Consider the following 17339-nt stretch of genomic DNA (forward strand, 5'->3'; position numbering starts at 1 on the left):
TACTTTGTACTGCAGGTTGACTTAAATCAGTGAAAGCAGCTCCCAGCAAACTCATAAGCCGTGATGATGCCTTTCTTTTGGGATGAGGGGGGCCTTGTGAGTCAGACACATTGTCGCCTGTGCATGCCAAATCTTCCTTGTCTCCTGAACTTCCTGTTCCACCAGGCACTTCATCTGCTTCTCTCTGATGTCTTCTTTCATACTGTTTGCACAAAATAAATAAGAGGAAAAAAAAAACAGCTGTTAGCAGAACAGCCAATGCTGTAGCTCACATCCCAACTATTTTTTCTCAGTCTTAACATTTTGTATAGCCTATTCTTATTTATTTAACATTATTGAACTGAAAGTTATTCCATACAGTTTACAACTAGGTATTAAATTAAATTACCTCCAGAGATGCAGCCTCGGCAGTCACTCCTGCGTACACATCCAGTTTCTCCTCCTCTGCCAGGAAAAGTAGGCCTTTAAATCAAGGATCCAGGGCAGATGACGTATGAAGGATCTTCTTCTCTGCCTCACTGTTGTACCTCTTGAGGAGATCTGTTTTGATTGCATTCTTCACATCGCAGATCAGTGGTTGGTCTCCAATAGTGTCTGACATGCTCTGGAGGAGTTGGGCATATACTGGTGCAATGAGGCTGACTGTAGGAGTGCTCTCCTCAGACAAACAGACAGTGGCATCCTTCATTGGTTTTAATGTCTTCACCACTTCCTCCACGTTAGCCAGATCTGCTCTGCTGAGGGTGACGATGTCACTTTCGTCTACATTTAGATGAGGCGACAGCAGGGTGGCGTGCACTGCAGCTTGCAGTTGCAAAAATCTCTCCATCATGTCATGGGCACTATTCCACCTTGTGGAGACATCAGTGAGGAGTTTGAGCGGGCATGTCAGTTTGAGCATGGCTCTCTGGTTCTCCTCGAACAGGTGCTTTGCTTTCGTGCTGCAGTGGAAGTACACACTGATACGTCGGACTCTGCCCAGAAGCCTGCTGACCGTCGGTAGTTTAAGCGCCCGCTGCGCAGCCAGGTTCAAAGTATGCGAGAAGCATCTCACATGAGGGAACTTGCCAATTTCAGCAGCACTTGCCATATTTGCGGCGTTGTCCGTCACCAGCACAACACCTTTCTCTGTTAGCTGCCATTCCTCCACAACATTCAATAGCAGCGTCGCCATATTAACACCTGTGTGGCTCTCATGAACTGTTCTTGTTTGCAGCACATGTGACATCATTTGCCAATCCTCGCCAATATAATGTGCAGTTATGGTTACATAGGACTCTGTTGCGACAGATGTCCAGGCGTCACTTGTGATGGCTACACGACTAGCTTGTTGCATTGATTTATTTACCTCTGCTCTGACTTCCTTGTACAATGCGGGGACTGCAGAGTCGGCGAATGTGGCTCTTGCCGGTAGCTTATAACGGGGCTCGATAGTTTTAAGCATGTGGCGAAACCCCGCATTCTCAACCACAGAATATGGTCTCAGATCTTTAGCAATGAAACACGCCACCGAGCGTGTAATCTTCTTTGCCCTCTCAGAGTTGTGTGGTAGTGGTGACACCAGGGACTGGTCAATTCTTGGCTGGAATTTTTCTTGTTGTGGTGTTGTTTTGGAACCGGTAGCCAATTCAGGATGCCAGCGGGTTATGTGATTGGTGAAGTTGGTCGTATTTCCTACGTGTTTGATTTTGGTGTGGCATTGTTTACACACCACGTAGGTCTTATCTACTTTCCCATCAACCTCGTAGAATCCAAAATGTGCCCAGATGTCAGCTTTCCAAGCTTTGGGTGCGTTAATAATAACCTGTCTCTTGCAGTCCTCTTCCTCCGCCTCAGCCATCTTACTAAGCTAGTGCTCTCTCAACTGGCGTGCAGCTACAGACTGCGCATGTCTGTGATGTTGCTCCGGAAATGCCCACGGAAGTTTTTTTTTTTTAATACGCTGAATCGATCTGGCATGCTGCCGAATCGATGCTGAATCGTCCATGCCCCGCATTGCGATGCATTGCCGAATCGATTATTGTTGACACCACTACTGAAAGGTGAGTAATACTTGCGTGAAAACCAGTCTTCACATTTTACATACATGAAGAATTCATTTCAAATGGTGTACAATAAATGATTACTGCAACTTTCAATCAGAAAGCTTGTTTCACTCTACGTATGTAGAGGCAAATTCAGAGTCATCAAATGTAGTCATTATGGTGCATACACTCTGGCGTCATATGTCGTCATTATGGGATACACACGGGGTCGTCATATGTCGTCATTAAGGGATAAAGAGTTAATACTAGTGAAATAATCTTGCTGCATTGACAGATAATTTTACTTGACAAGGCATTTTGAAATACAGTTGGTTACAATCTAGAACTAGTTTTAATTATCTCAGAGTTGGTGTCTTGTATTCTTCTAATAGGAAATGCTAGATCATTTCAGTGATATTCAAGATATTCTAACTTGCTAAAATATAATTTTTTGCAGTGCATTTCTCTGATATCTTTTGAATTCCATCCTTAGCTATAGGATTTCTCAAACAAGCCATCTTCAAGGGAGTATCAGCCATTTCCACTCCCTGCATTCTCAAATGTTTTCTTGTTAAACGATCAGATGTGATTGAATCTTTGTCAGGTAAGATACTAGCTCTAATTTTTCTCAGCATCGGGCCTATTTTATGTATCTCTCCCCAGCTCTTTCTCGCTTATCTGGCAGCCATGAAACTTTCTTCAGCATGACAGAAATCTCTAACCCTGGATTATTTAACTTCCTCTCATGAATACCTTCACCACCTCGGAATCCCTGTATCTCCCCTAGGACTAAAGACCAGTGTAAATCAATTCTTCTAGTGTGTCTGTTAAGGTTTTTTTTTTTTTTTTTGTACTGTCCAAAGTCTCCCTAAACGCCCAATCAACTTATTATTTTAAAGCTATCAACAACATATCTTTCCTTTCTGCTGTCAAAGGAACTCTTCTTAAGATATCTGCATATTCTAAATCTTACCAAAAGTGCATTCTTATACTTTGAGTCTCTTTTAAAACCCTTGCTACCTGTAATTCCTCCATATACACATTTCTCTTTTACTCAGTCATCCACAATTCCACAACCCTACAGAGACAAAGAAAAAAAATCATTACCACTGAGACAGAAGAGAGAGAGAGATATATTCAGAAGGTGGGAGGCCTTCACTCACACACAGAGCTCTTCACACACATACTCACAGCCTTTTTTTTTTAACTCACATGCACATGCTCTCTCCTGCTTGACCTCTGACATCACCTTGGCAATGCTTCACACACACACACACACACACACACACACTCAACTGCAGCACGTGCACAAACACGCACACACACACCGCCCAGTGCCTTTTTCCTTTCTTCTTCAAATACACACAAACAATACAATTCAGTGCTTTACCTCTTTAGACCAGGGCTTTGAACCAGAATTTTTTTCCTATTGGTTCGTTCTGAACAGAAACGGAATTTTAACGTTTCCGGTTTTGGGTTCCACCATTAAATAGATGTTCCCGAACCGGTTAGAACAAAAAAATTTCATTCCCGGAACGGTTAATTACGTTCCCTGTCAGCTGTTTAACAAATGGCTATAAAATTATGTCTCTGTCTCATCCAGCTTAAGCCAAATGTAGGCTAATTCTATTACAGCCTTCATTAAATAAGACAAGAAATAATTCAAAACAATTATTATTTCAAATGTTGGCGATTTGGATTCTCAGTATGTCTTCCCATCTACACAAACAGAAAAAGTGCCAAAAATGAAAGATAATTCGTTTAGTGTGTTACCAAAGGCTAGTCAGGCCCTATAGAGGGCTACTGCATGACGTCACCGCGCTGCGAGATTTTGTTAGGCGCCATATTGGAAAACCAAGTACACATCTATGCAAGTACATACATTCATAAAACAAACTACACCTGAACTGTAGCCAGGGCCAGTTCTGCCCTAATCTGGACCCGGGTGCAACATCGTGCAACATCGCGCACCCCCCCCCCCCCCAAAAAAGTGTCTAAATCAGGACAACCATCACATAACTATAAACATTTTATATCAACTATTTTAACTAAATGGGCTATAATCAATAAGCCGGCGGGCTGCCTCAGAAAAGTAACCATTCAATGACAACTGAAAGCCTGCAGCCACGGCGGGCTGCCTTAAAAAGTAACCATTTGTCCTACCTTAAAACTCGTTTTGCATTTTCTGCCTCCTTTTTTGTATTTTCAACCCTCCGTTTATTTTCTTTCCTTTTCTGAAAACCCGATTTGTGTCCAGACATTTTGTTCTGCTACCAACGAACTAACTCGTCAGGTCTCGTCTCTCGAGCCCGCGATGATTCCCGTGGGAAGGGCAACAATTGATACATTTTTACAAACAGCCAATAAACAGCCAATAGGGAGGTTGCATCGTTCAGGCTCTCCTTTGCTCAGAGACACTCAGTAATGCACTTACTCACTTTATCACGTGGAGACATGATAGTAGTCCACCTTCCCACTCTCTCCATTCAGTCAGCGAACGTCACACAGGAAGTGAACCCCAGCAGGTCATAGAAACTTGCGTAGGAGAAGAATGACTTTTATTTGTAGGCTACGTAAACTTTGAGGAACGAAATAAAAACCGGTATTAACCGGTTACCATTATTTTTAATAAGCATTTCTGTTCCGGAACATAAAAAATAATAAAGTTTCTGGTTTCGTTTCTGTTCCATGTGAAATAGAAAAAGTTCCCGGTTTTCGTTTTCGTTCCTTGAACCGGTTCAAAGCCCTGCTTTAGACAGACACTCCTGCCCATTCAGACCTTTTTTAAGGACAAAAGATTAAAAAAAAAACAAAAAGCAGTATCCACAGGAACATAAAAAAACCAGACACACTTGCCCATTCAGACCTTTTAAGCACAAAGTAGTATTTCACAGGTATCACATGCCCAAAAGCAGTATCTGCAGGGAGTGACCCCTGCCCATTCAGACCTTTTAAAGGAGATATGCAGAACCATGGCCTCACTTTTTGTTTATAAATGCCTTGAGACCTTAAGAATGGCATAGGAATAGTTTTAAGCATTAACAATAAATCTAATATAGTAATTTTATGATAAATGATTCATATAGGTAGCAGTCTGAGTGAATGACATTGACATCTGTGACATCACTGCAGGAAGGCTATCAGTCTCATTGCCATTTCCACTATACTAAAACACAGAGCTACTGTAACTGCAACTTCGAGCTTCCATTTTGATCTAATTTATCACCATGCCATGTAGATGTGTTGCTGGTGGATGCAGCAACACGACAGAAGGTGGATTTACATTGCATTCATGGCCCAAGAATGTTCAAACTGCAAAAATTTGGACGCGTTTTGCAAGAAGTTCACGGGCACATTGGGTGCTTACGAAGTGGTCTCTCTTCTGCTCTGCACATTTTACTGAAGAATCGTACAAGACCTCTGATCTGTTGAGGAGCATTGGCTATAAGCCCATATTGAAAGAGGGTGCAGTACCAACAATTAAAGGAAAAGGACACTACAAGAAAAGTATTTATTTATTTATTTTTATTTTTTTAAAAGGAAAGTAAGTTCAGTTGCACCAGTTCTCCCGGAGCATGAGCTAAGGTTTGTTGCTAAAACCCGGGATGGAACGGGACAGGATCTGACATATCTCTCGGGCAGTGACCTCCCCGCAGTTGTTGCTAAAACTGGTGACGTCCCGTCCCAGGTTTTAGTAATTGCCAGAGCTGAGCAGTAATGGTGGAGTACTCAGTATGGAGAAAATGGAGAATGAGTGGACCAGTTGTCTGATTTCTCCACTGAATATGCTTGCCTCAGCAGCAATATGTCACCCTTACCTGGAAGAAGCGAATGAATGGAGAACTGAATGAACAACTGAAAGTCAGATTGTTTCAAAACAATCGGCCACAAGGTTGGCCTTCACAAAGCAAGAACACAGACAGGTAAGATGCAATTCTCATTTGGTTAAATAACAAAAACAACAACACTCATTGTTTACCTACATTTAGATTAATACGTCTCATCTCATTATCTCTAGCCGCTTTATCCTGTTCTACAGGGTCGCAGGCAAGCTGGAGCCTATCCCAGCTGACTACGGGCGAAAGGCGGGGTACACCCTGGACAAGTCGCCAGGTCATCACAGGGCTGACACATAGACACAGACAACCATTCACACTCACACCTACGGTCAGTTTAGAGTCACCAGTTAACCTAACCTGCATGTCTTTGGGGGAAACCGGAGCACCCAGAGGAAACCCACACGGACACAGGGAGAACATGCAAACTCTGCACAGAAAGGCCCTCGCCAGCCCCGGGGCTCGAACCCGGACCTTCCTGCTGTGAGGCGACAGCATTAACCACTACACCACAGTGCCGTATATATTCCCATTTATGCAGCATACAAGAGTCAAGGATGGAGATACTATCCACTCAGAAATGTATTTAAAAATAAAAATTCTGTGTATCCCCTTTAAGCACAAAGTAGCATTTCACCTGAGCTAACCTTTAGCTTTAAAAGTGGTATCCACAGGAAAAAAAAAAAGCAGGAGGCTTCTTCTCACAGCACATTCTCTTAACATGTCCCACCCATGAAGCCCTTTATTCATCCCAAAATAAAGCGGTGTCCATGGGATTTATGCTTGACCTGTCTTCCTTACAGGCTTTTCCTCATAAACAACATTTCTGCAACTCCTTGTTAGGAACAGAAATTCTCAGGGAAATTCAGCCAGTAAAACATAACACATAAACGTACACAGAAAAAAAAAAAAACACCTGTGCCAATTTCCCTTTCAATCTCAAAATTGCTGTATTAAAAAAAAATCCACTTTTACTAAGTTGTTCAAATTTGGAGAATTTAGTTCTCTTACCACCACACTTGGAGCCAAAATCACAACTGCACAAACTTTATAAATCAAATTGGGAGCAAAAAATTGCTCACCTTTTTTGTTGTTGTTGTTGTTGTGGCCACTGTTTGTGCAGTGCAGTTCAGACACATAAGTGCAGTCAGGTGAGAGGCTTCTTTCCAAATCATGTTGGGGTCACCAAATGTGTCATAGAAACTCAAACTCTCCCAGAAAAAAAATAATAATAATAATAATAAAAAGATTCAAAGTCCAAGAGGTCACAGAAAGGTTTAGACTTTTATTAAATCAATTAATAAAAGCTATGTTTGGTCTGCAGAGAGAACCAACTCAAAATCACAAAGTTTTCATTTTATAGAGCTTCAAAAAAAAAGTGTATACAAATAATCTCATTGGTTAACATGTCATGTTATACCACTTCAACATTTTCTACTGGGCAGTACATCTCACACTTCTCATATTTTGTGTCAACCAAGCCAAATTTTCCAGTATGAATGGTCAATTCAGGAAGAATCAGAACATATGATAAGTGGTATGTCATGAGCAACACAGTATTCTGAACATACAGTGTAACAATACCCAATTCCGAATAACTTCATAAAATGTATTATACTTGAATGCAAATCACTCCAGAATGAACAATTGCTTAATTCAACATAGTCTTGGCTAACTCATTACAACATATGATAACACTGCAGGTGCTGGAGTTAGAATAATACACTCTCTGAATAGGCCTGTGATTTAGTAGAAAACAACCTTGAGTATAAACAATCTCAATACCTTTACTGTATTTTACTTATTTATGATCATTCCTAAATCACACCACACATCACATTATCTCTAGCCGCTTTATCCTTCTACAGGGTCGCAGGCAAGCTGGAGCCTATCCCAGCTGACTACGGGCGAAAGGCGGGGTACACCCTGGACAAGTCACCAGGTCATCACAGGGCTGACACATAGACACAGACAACCATTCACACTCACATTCACACCTACGGTCAATTTAGAGTCACCAGTTAACCTAACCTGCATGTCTTTGGACTGTGGGGGAAACCGGAGCACCCGGAGGAAACCCACGCGGACACGGGGAGAACATGCAAACTCCGCACAGAAAGGCCCTCGCCGGCCCCGGGGCTCGAACCCAGGACCTTCTTGCTGTGAGGCGACAGCGCTAACCACTACACCACCGTGCCGCCCCCATTCCTAAATCAATTTATTATTTTAATAGAATTACCTTCATTTATTCTATATTGAAAATCAACATACTTGGCTTTGAATTAACATATAATCATCATAAACCACCTTACTGCTTATGTGATTACATAAAGGTGTGTGTGGTTACATATAAATCAAAATTCAATCATAAACAAAATTATTGTTTATATGATGACATCAAAGCATGCATGCATGGCTACGTGTGTGTGTGTGTGTGTGTGTGTGTGTGTGTGTGTGTGTGTGTGTGTGTGTGTGTTTAGATTAAGGGTATAAAATCACCACATTGTCTCCTCTGGAACCAGGAGTCTATGGCTGGAATTTGTGTAGGGCTGTCTTCCCATGGAAAAAATGGAGGTTGGTATCTGAGTACACAATGGAATGTGGTGAGTTGAGTGGCTGAATGTTTGAGAGAGTTTTGTGCATACTCTGCCCATGGGAGGAATTGTACCCAATCTGTCTGGTTTCTCATACTGTATATATGGAGGAAACAGCCCACTTCTTGGTTAGCTCATTCTGCTTGGCCATTGGACTGTGGGCCGTATCCAGAGGTGAGACAACCAATACTCCCAGCTTGTCCATGAATTATGACCATAACCTAGAGATGAACTGGGGCCCCAGCCACTGACTATGTCTTTGGGGATACCATCGTAACAGAAGATGTGAGTTAATAGCAGTTCATTGGTTTCAAGTGCAGTGGGTAGACCTGGAAGTGGGATGAGTCTGAGTGACTTTAAGAACATCTCAGTGATGACCAGGATGACAGTGTTGCCTTGTGACTGGGGTAGGTCAGTAATGAAATCAAGGGCAGTGTGTGTCCAGAGCCACTGGGGTACTGGGAAAGGACATAGTTTTCCAGTGGGAGGAGCTCCAGGAACCTTGGCTTGGGCACAGGTAGAGCATGAGGAGACGTAATGATTAATGTCTGAAATCACGTTCTCCCACTACTGCTTGCTTTGAAGGAGCTGATAGGTGTGATGGTTGCTGGGGTGTCCAGAGGCATGAAAGGAGTGGGTCCAGGTGGGCACTTACAGTGGTGCTTGAAAGTTTGTGAACCCTTTAGAATTTTCTATATTTCTGCATAAATATGACCTAAAACATCATCAGATTTTCACACAAGTCCTAAAAGTAGATAAAGAGAACCCAGTTAAATAAATGAGACAAAAATATTATACTTGATCATTTATTTATTGAGGAAAATGATCCAATATTACATATCTGTGAGTGGCAAAAGTATGTGAACCTTTGCTTTCAGTGTCTGGTGTGACCCCCTTGTGCAGCAATAACTGCAACTAAACGTTTCCGGAAACTGTTGATCAGTCCTGCACACTGGCTTGGAGGAATTTTAACCCATTCCTCCAGACAGAACAGCTTCAACTCTGGGATGTTGGTGGGTTTCCTCACATGAACTGCTCACTTCAGGTCCTTCCACAACATTTTGATTGGATTAAGGTCAGGATTTTGACTTGGCCATTCCAAAACATTAACTTTATTCTTCTTTAACCATTCTTTGGTAGAACGACTTGTGTGCTTAAGGTCATTGTCTTGCTATATGACACACCTTCTCTTGTGATTCAGTTCATGGACAGATGGCCTGACATTTTCCTTTAGAATTCGCTGGTATATTTCAGAATTCATTGTTCCATCGATGATGGCAAGCTGTCCTGCCCCAGATGCAGCAAAACAGGCCCAAACCATGATACTACCACCACCATCTTTCAAAGATGGGATAAGGTTCTTATGCTGGAATGCAGTGTTTTCCTTTCTCCAAATGTAACACTTCTCATTGAAACCAAAAAGTTCTATTTTGGTCTCATCTGTCCACAAAAATTTTTTTCCAATAGCCTTCTGGCTTGTCCACATGGTCTTTAGCAAACTGCAGATGAGCAGCAATGTTCTTTTTGGAGAGCAGTGGCTTTCTTCTTGCAACCCTGCCATGCACACCATTTGTTGTTTAGTGTTCTCCTCATGGTGGACTCATGAACATTAACATTAGCCAATGTGAGCGAGGCCTTCAGTTGCTTAGAAGTTACCTTGGGGTCCTTTGTGACCTCGCTGACTATTACATGCCTTGCTCTTGGAGTGATCTTTGTTGGTCAACCACTCCTGGGGAGGGCAACAACTGTCTTGAATTTCCTCCATTTGTACACAAGCTGTCTGACTTTGGATTGGTGGAGTCCAAACTCTTTCAAGATGGTTTTGTAACCTTTCCCAGCCTGATGAGCATCAACAGTGCTTTTTCTGAGGTCCTCATAAATCTCCTTTGTTCGTGCCATGATACACTTCCACAAACGTGTGTTGTGAAGATCAGACTTTGATAGATCCCTGTTCTTTAAATAAAACAGGGTGCCCACTCACACTTGATTGTCATCCCATTGATTGAAAACAGCTGACTGTAATTTCCCTTTCAAATTAACTGCTAATCTTAGAGGTTCACATAATTTTGCTACTCACAGATATGTAATTTTGGATCATTTTCCTCAATAAATAAATGACCAAGTATAATATTTTTGTCTCGTTTGTTTAACTGGGTTCTCTTTATCTACTTTTAGGACTTGTGTGAAAATCTGATGATGTTTTAGGTCATATTTATGCAGAAATATACAAAATTCTAAAGGGTTCACAAACTTTCAAGCACCACTGTAGATTACCTCTAAGTCCAGGTGGGTAATTTTCAGAAGGATTTGTGCATTGTGCCAGTTTGATCTCTCTATGTCCCATGTTATTACTTGCAGGAATCATTCAGATGGCAGGATGGTGGTAGGGTCTGATGAGTGTGGTGAGGATGAGTGGACTCAGGAGAGAGCATCAGCCTTGACATTTCAGGAGCCAGGACAATAAGAAATGGTAACTTGAAATCATGCAGAGAACAGGGTCCATCTGGCCTGACGGGGGTTCAGAAGTTTTGCTATTTTCAAGTACTTGAGGTTCTTGTGATCAGTCAGGATGGTGAATGGGTGTGTTGCACCTTCCAACCACTGCCTACACTCTTCTAGAGCCACCTTAACTGCTATGAGCTCTCGATTTCCAATGTTGTAGTTCCTCTTGGTGGGGGTTAGCTTCTTGGAGAAGAATGCTATGGGGTGCAATTTGGGTCACTCACCAAGGTGCTGAGACAGAACTCCTCCTACTCCTGTTTCAGATGCATCCACCTACACAATGAAAAGTTTGGAAGGATCTGGGTGCTGCAATATGGGAGCTGTGGTGAAAGTGGTCTTTAACTGGTTGAAAGCTTGATCGGCTGAAGAATTCCAGTGGAGATCTCTCGGTCTGTTCTTCAGGAGAGCAGTGAGAGGAGCTGTGATGGTGCTGAACCTGCAGATGAATCAGCAGTCAAAATTGGCAAACCCCAGAAAGTGTTGCAACTCCTTAATTGACATAGGAGTGGGCCATGAGGTCATGGTGGTGACCTTGACTTGGTCCATGCTCACCCCCTCTGAACTGATGATGTAGCCCAGAAGTGAGATCTGGCAGACATGAAACTCACACTTCTCTGCTTTAATGTACAGGTGGTTCTGAAGCAGACGAGAAAGCACTGACCTGATGTGCTCATGGTGAGTGTTCTCATCTGGGGAGTAGGGTTAGGGTTAGGATATCATTGATGTAGGCAATAATAAACCTCCCCAGCATGTCCCTGAGCATGTCATTGATGAGGCACCAGAAGACACTGGGAGCAAAAGAAAGGCCATAAGGCATGAGGTATTCAAAGTGGCCCATGGTGGTGCTAAGGGCAGTTTTCCACTCATCACCCTCATGAATCCTGACTAGATTGTAAGCACTGTGCAGGTCAAGTTTGGAGAATACTTTGGCAGATCTGAGTTGTTCTAAGGCTGAAGGCACCAGAGGGATTGGATATGGGTACTTTACTGTGATCTGGTTCAGGCCCCTATAGTCTATGCATGGCTGGAGACCTCCTTTCTTCTCAATGAAGAACCCCACTGAGCCTGGAGACATAGAATGTCTGATATACCCCTGCTGCAGGGCTTCTTTTACATACTCCTTCATGGCTGCCTGTTCAGTCAGGGATAAAAGGTAGATGCACTTTTGAGGAGGAGTAGTGCCTGGGAGGAGGTCAATAGCACAGTCATAAGAACAATGAGGAGGCAGACCAGAGCCCCCCCCGCTGAATACCTCCTTGAGGTTGAGGTAACAAGCTGGGACATTGTCTAGGGGCTCTCCACAGAAGTAGATGAGAGACAGAGTTGGGGTAGTTTCATGCAGTTCTGAAGACAGGAAGGAAACCACTGCAGAATATCATGTTGTTGCCAGGAAATTAGAGAATCATGAAGCTGGAGCCATGGATAACCCAATATTAGATCGTGATGTGAGGTAGGAGTGATGAAAAGAGATATGTGTTCTGTGTGATGTCGGGTGCTATTGGTCTTAAGTGATCAATCTCATTGAATCAGTCTCATTGAATCATACCATTGAATCATACCATTGAATCAGTCTCATTGAATCATACCATTAATTTTGGTGTTTAATAATAAATTACCAAACAGCTAGATTATGGTATATTCCAAATTATTATGACCACTACTGATGCAGCAATAATATATATTATTTACCGTAGTACATAAACATTACAGCCAATAGCACACTGAAGGCAATTTGGAGGTCTTTTGAGATTGGATGACTTCGAAAATATATAGAAGCAACACAGACACAGTTTAACAATTAATTGAATTTATTATAAAAATGATAAAAATGAGTAATAGTGGTTTAGAATGCATTTAATAAGTCAGCAGCAAACAGTAAGGTATGTGTGTGTGTGAGAGCGTGTGTGTGTGTATGTGTGTGAGAGGAGAGAGGGAGAGAAAAAGGGTGTGTGTGTGTGTGTGATAAAAAATGAGTATTAGCAGTTGAAATACATTCAAATGGTCATCAGTGATATATGTGGGTTTGAATGTGGGCGCGGGAGAATGCGCTATAAAGTTTGAATTGAATCAGGGCTTGGAATGTTATCTAAGGTTGAGACACAGGACCTCATGGTAAAGGATGGAGGGGGAGGGGTCACCACGTGGGGTTTGAAAAGAACAAAGGATTAGCTCAGATTTGCTAATTCACTAGCTTATAACATTCCTAAATCCACTGAAACCTTGATGAGGTCAAAATATGTGTAATAATGAAAGTAAAGTGTTAGAAACCCAGATAGCAAAAGGGCGTTGATTCGACGGGGAATCATCGGCATGTTCTTCGACCATACGCCGTCGAATTATCGTGGATCACCGGCGTTGATTCAACACCGCTTTGCTCATACGAGTTTGCGTTGAAACGACGTTGAAAAGTGGATGGTGGCCGACAGAGAATAGACCCCCTTTCACCCTTTATTCAACTATGGATTTCGGTCGATTTATAGTTTAATTTTCGGCGATGATTCATCCAACTTTACTTCCTGTTTTATGTACAACAGGAAGGCTACAAATTAAGCAAAACAGGCTAAATTAAACTAGCTAACAATAAAGCATCGGGGCTCTTGCCTAGGATGAACACACACATGCATACTTCAACCATGAAAGTGAAACTTAATTTATATCAATGTGCGTAGGCTACGTCCTGTTTTATGTACAACAGGATATAAAAATGCATGCAACAATGCACCTCTCCTAATGTTTGTCAAGCTATCTAATGAGGCATAACTTTTAACATTTATAAGGAACAGAACACACTTGAACAAGTTCTTAGAAACATTTTATGATTTATTTATAATTTATAATTGTGGCCTATATTCCTCCTGCGGCGCAGACACCTGTACATGGAAACAGAAAAACATAACCAAAATTAATTTGATGCAGCATTGATAAAGAAAGTCAGCAGTAGGCTATGGGTTTCTAAATGCCACCCTACCTCACGTCTCCTCATCCCTCCCTCTCTCTCTAGCGCATACTTAAGCCACTTCTTGATTGCGTCACTAAAAGTAGCGTGTGTGCTCCCTGGCAGCTGCTTTTGTAGAGCATCTGAAAGAAAAAGAACAAAACAACATTGAGACTTTGCATGGTGATAATTGTTAAAGTTTGAGTTGTTAAGACTATGCACGTCACACTCTAGTGGTAGGTGGCAAGTAATGGTACTAGTACAGAAAATATATGTAAAAATCAGAAACCATAGATGTGAATCTTGTGACAATTTAAACGGGATTAAAAAAAAAAAAAAACACACATTTTAATTTCCCCATTGACACAAAGCGGAAATAGAAATGCCACTACCGGACCGTTCGTCACTCAGTCAGCCTCCCTGGACTTGCCTGCACACCTGCTTTTTCTGAGTAAGGCGCCTGGTGAGTTTCTTAATCCTTTTTAATCCTTTGCATCTTTCACAATATGTTTGTCGTTGTCATTATAATCGTAATGTTACAGTTAGTGAAGGAGTTATCAAAGAACGTTTAGAAGTAGTGTGCAAGTACTTGCGACAGCTTACTATTTTACCCTCTTTTACAGCTTTGTGCACATGCATAACCTACCAAACAGGACATCATGGATCTTGGTGTCTTTAAACGCAGTTTTTTCCCCCTTTCCAGCCCAGTTAAATTGGCTGGCCAAGCTGTTGACCAGGAGGCTACGCAGCATCCGCCTCACTGTGACCCCTACGTCGGTTCCTCCACAAAGGGCTAAGGTAGACACCTGATAGAATAAAATGTAGCATGAAGACAATAATGAGAAAGTATTCAGTGTTTATCATTGTTTCATTGATTCACAATGATATTAAGTATTTGTGTTTCTTTTTGCAGGTGTTGCAGATGACTGGAAAGGAAAGGTAAGACTCAATAAGTACCATTAGCTGCTTTTGTTTGGCATCTTCCTTCACCAGGGCCTCTGCTGCCAAAAACTCCTCCATGGTGGAGAGTGGGAGCTTGATTAGGGGCGATGTCTGGGGTGTGTCTTGTCTCCCCATCTCTCTCCTTAGGGCCCTGACCTCTTGCGCCAGCCTTCCTACTTCCCCCTTCAGCTCCCTGTTTTCCTCCCTCAGCTGGCCAAGGAGAGCGATGACTGTGCTGATGCCCATGTCTGTTAAGTAACACCAAACATTAGGACTTTTATTTCATATTGCTGGTCATTTTTGAACAGTGATTACAGTTGATGACTCACCACGCAGCAACTGATTGTTCCCCTGTTGCGATGGCAAAGGTGTGGCTGAAATATCAGAGAGTACAATTTAGTTCACTTCAAGGTGCGCCTTAATTTAATTTCTGTTCTAAATTCACAATTTTCATGTTGATTGATTGATTTCCTATTTGACTTACCATGGAAGCGGTGATGTGGCTGGGGTGAATCTGAAAAATTGTATAGTCAGTTGATCAAAATGCATCTACATAGATATTTGTTTGTCGTTTTGTTGTTTTTTTTTGTCGTTTTTGGCATAAATAAAGGCAATGCATAGTTACCATGGGTTAGTGGCTGGCTGTGAAGGAAAGGGCCTGGCGGGGTTTCTGAAGACGGTGAATCTGAAAAATAGTAAGCAGTCAGTTTTCCTCCCGCAGCTGGCCAAGGAGAGCTGTTAAGTAACACCAAACAGGACTTTTATTTCACATTGCTGGTCATTTATGACCAGTGATTACAGTTGTGGACTCACCACGCAGCAACTGATTGTTCCCCTGTTGCGATGGCAGAGGTGTGGCTGAAATATCAGAGAGTACAATTTAGTTCACTTCAAGGTGCGCCTTAATTTAATTTCTGTTCTAAATTCACAATTTTCATGTTGATTGATTGATTTCCTCTTTGACTTACCATGGAAGCGGTGACGTGGCTGGGGTGAATCTGAAAAATTGTATAGTCAGTTGATCAAAACGCATCTACATAGATATTTGTTTGTTGTTTTGTTTTGTTTTTTTAGTCGTTTATGGCATAAATCAAGGCAATGCATAGTTACCATGGGTTAGTGGCTGGCTGTGAAGGAAAGGGCCTGGCGGGGTTTCTGACGACGGTGAATCTGAAAAATAGTAAGCAGTCAGCTGATCAAAACATATCTTCACTTACTCATTGGTATTTTAATTTCTGGCATAAATAAAGGAAATGCATAGTTACCATGAGTTAATGGCTGGCTGTGAAGAAACAGGCCTGGCTGGGTGTCTGAAGATGGAAATGAAAGCATTATTATTTCAGACAACTTCTAGGTCTTTAGTAGAACAACAACAACAAGTGGTACAGATAGTCACCTTCATTAAGGGAGGGGAATTGCCACTCGCTGTCCAGCTGAGTGCCGTCAATAGATGGTGGCCTCCTCCCCCTACGGCTTGGTCCTGCCTCCTCCTCGCTGTCCTCCTCCAAATACCTTTTGTTTGGTCTTAAAAACAAACCCAGGACCTTACTGACACAGCTCAAAACACAAACGAAACCGTAATTGAACTTATAACTGCAAGTTGTGATTTAAAAAAGAAAACACTTTTACCGTCTTTTCCTTGGCCCCATCTCACCATCATCCGATTGCAGGTCTGCTGTAAGGTAGCCTTCCTCAAGCGATCGGGTCAGGTAACATCTTGCTTTGGCAAAGGTGCCTGAAAGGGAAGGCAGTCTTAATGAAATTGGCTTAATGCAGTATTGAAGTATTGTCATTGGTTTAATGAAGTAGCTATGCAGCTCACCACAGGTTGCCAGCACCCTTATTTTTTGATGGAATCGCCATCCTTGTCCCGGGGGGGTGCAGTTCATGGCGGCCTTCACAGCTTTGTTTCCGCCAAAGGGTGGCCAGTAGCATCCCACTTCTCCATCAACATCTACCACCCAGCTGGACGACACAACTGCTGCACTCCGGTCTTGGAATTCCACAACTTTCCAAACCTGTGCCATCTATAATAAAAAAAATAAAAAAAGTACTCCATGGAAAGGATAGTTAGTGCCTGCCATCCAGCTGGAGTACTTCAACTGTCCAGATTCCTTCTAATGCATAAGTAAAGATGTGTTTCTTTGTGTGTGTGTGTGTGTGTGTGTGTGTGTGTGTGTGTGTGTGTGTGTGTTTTTTTTTGTGTTTTTTTTTTCTTCCCATATAGGTTTATGAATGGTGACGAAGAGGGATTGCCACAAAGGTCTCTCCATCTGGGAACAACACACATTTGCCCTGGACAACCTCAAGCCGGTCAACGTTAAGGCAGCTGTCTATGCCAAATACTCTGTAGCAGCCAATGCTTGTGGAGGGGCAAGGATAGTGGAAATATGACTCCCTCCTCTTGAATTTCATGTAAACCACAAAGACAGAGTCACCATGTTTAATTATGTTTTTCACCATTACGATTTCATTTTTAAATCACTAGGCAATCATCGCCCTGCTT

The 17339-nt window shown here is 42.2% G+C and overlaps 2 protein-coding genes across 2 annotated transcripts; both read right to left on the minus strand.

Annotated features, from left to right (window-relative positions):
* Positions 1-469: 469 nt before the first annotated feature.
* LOC132888323 (E3 SUMO-protein ligase ZBED1-like) lies at positions 470-1840 on the minus strand. Its single transcript, XM_060924385.1, has one exon. The coding sequence runs from the start codon at positions 1838-1840 to the stop codon at positions 470-472; it is 1371 nt and encodes a 456-aa protein (XP_060780368.1).
* An 11963-nt stretch (positions 1841-13803) lies between these two features.
* Positions 13804-16760, minus strand: LOC132887516 (uncharacterized). The gene is made up of 10 exons (XM_060922989.1): positions 16656-16760; positions 16463-16568; positions 16230-16357; positions 16099-16143; positions 15944-16003; positions 15802-15831; positions 15647-15691; positions 14849-15081; positions 14538-14697; positions 13804-14034 (listed from the first exon to the last, which is right to left on the minus strand). The coding sequence occupies exons 1-10, from the start codon at positions 16720-16722 to the stop codon at positions 13859-13861; spliced, it is 1050 nt and encodes a 349-aa protein (XP_060778972.1). The 5' UTR covers positions 16723-16760; the 3' UTR covers positions 13804-13858.
* Positions 16761-17339: the final 579 nt, after the last annotated feature.

Source organism: Neoarius graeffei, chromosome 6 (genome assembly GCF_027579695.1).
Source record: "Neoarius graeffei isolate fNeoGra1 chromosome 6, fNeoGra1.pri, whole genome shotgun sequence".
Lineage (NCBI taxonomy): Eukaryota > Metazoa > Chordata > Actinopteri > Siluriformes > Ariidae > Neoarius > Neoarius graeffei.

Excerpts from the sequence above, each read along its gene's own strand:
- LOC132888323 (XM_060924385.1), bottom strand. The coding sequence starts at position 1,840 with ATGGCTGAGGCGGAGGAAGAGGACTGCAAGAGACAGGTTATTATTAAC.
- LOC132887516 (XM_060922989.1), bottom strand. The coding sequence starts at position 16,722 with ATGAACTGCACCCCCCCGGGACAAGGATGGCGATTCCATCAAAAAATA. Across the intron at positions 15,832-15,943 it reads CAGCCAGCCACTAACCCATG|ATTCACCCCAGCCACGTCAC; the intron begins GTAACTATGCAT and ends ACAATTTTTCAG. Across the intron at positions 15,692-15,801 it reads GCCACGTCACCGCTTCCATG|CCACACCTCTGCCATCGCAA; the intron begins GTAAGTCAAAGA and ends CTGATATTTCAG.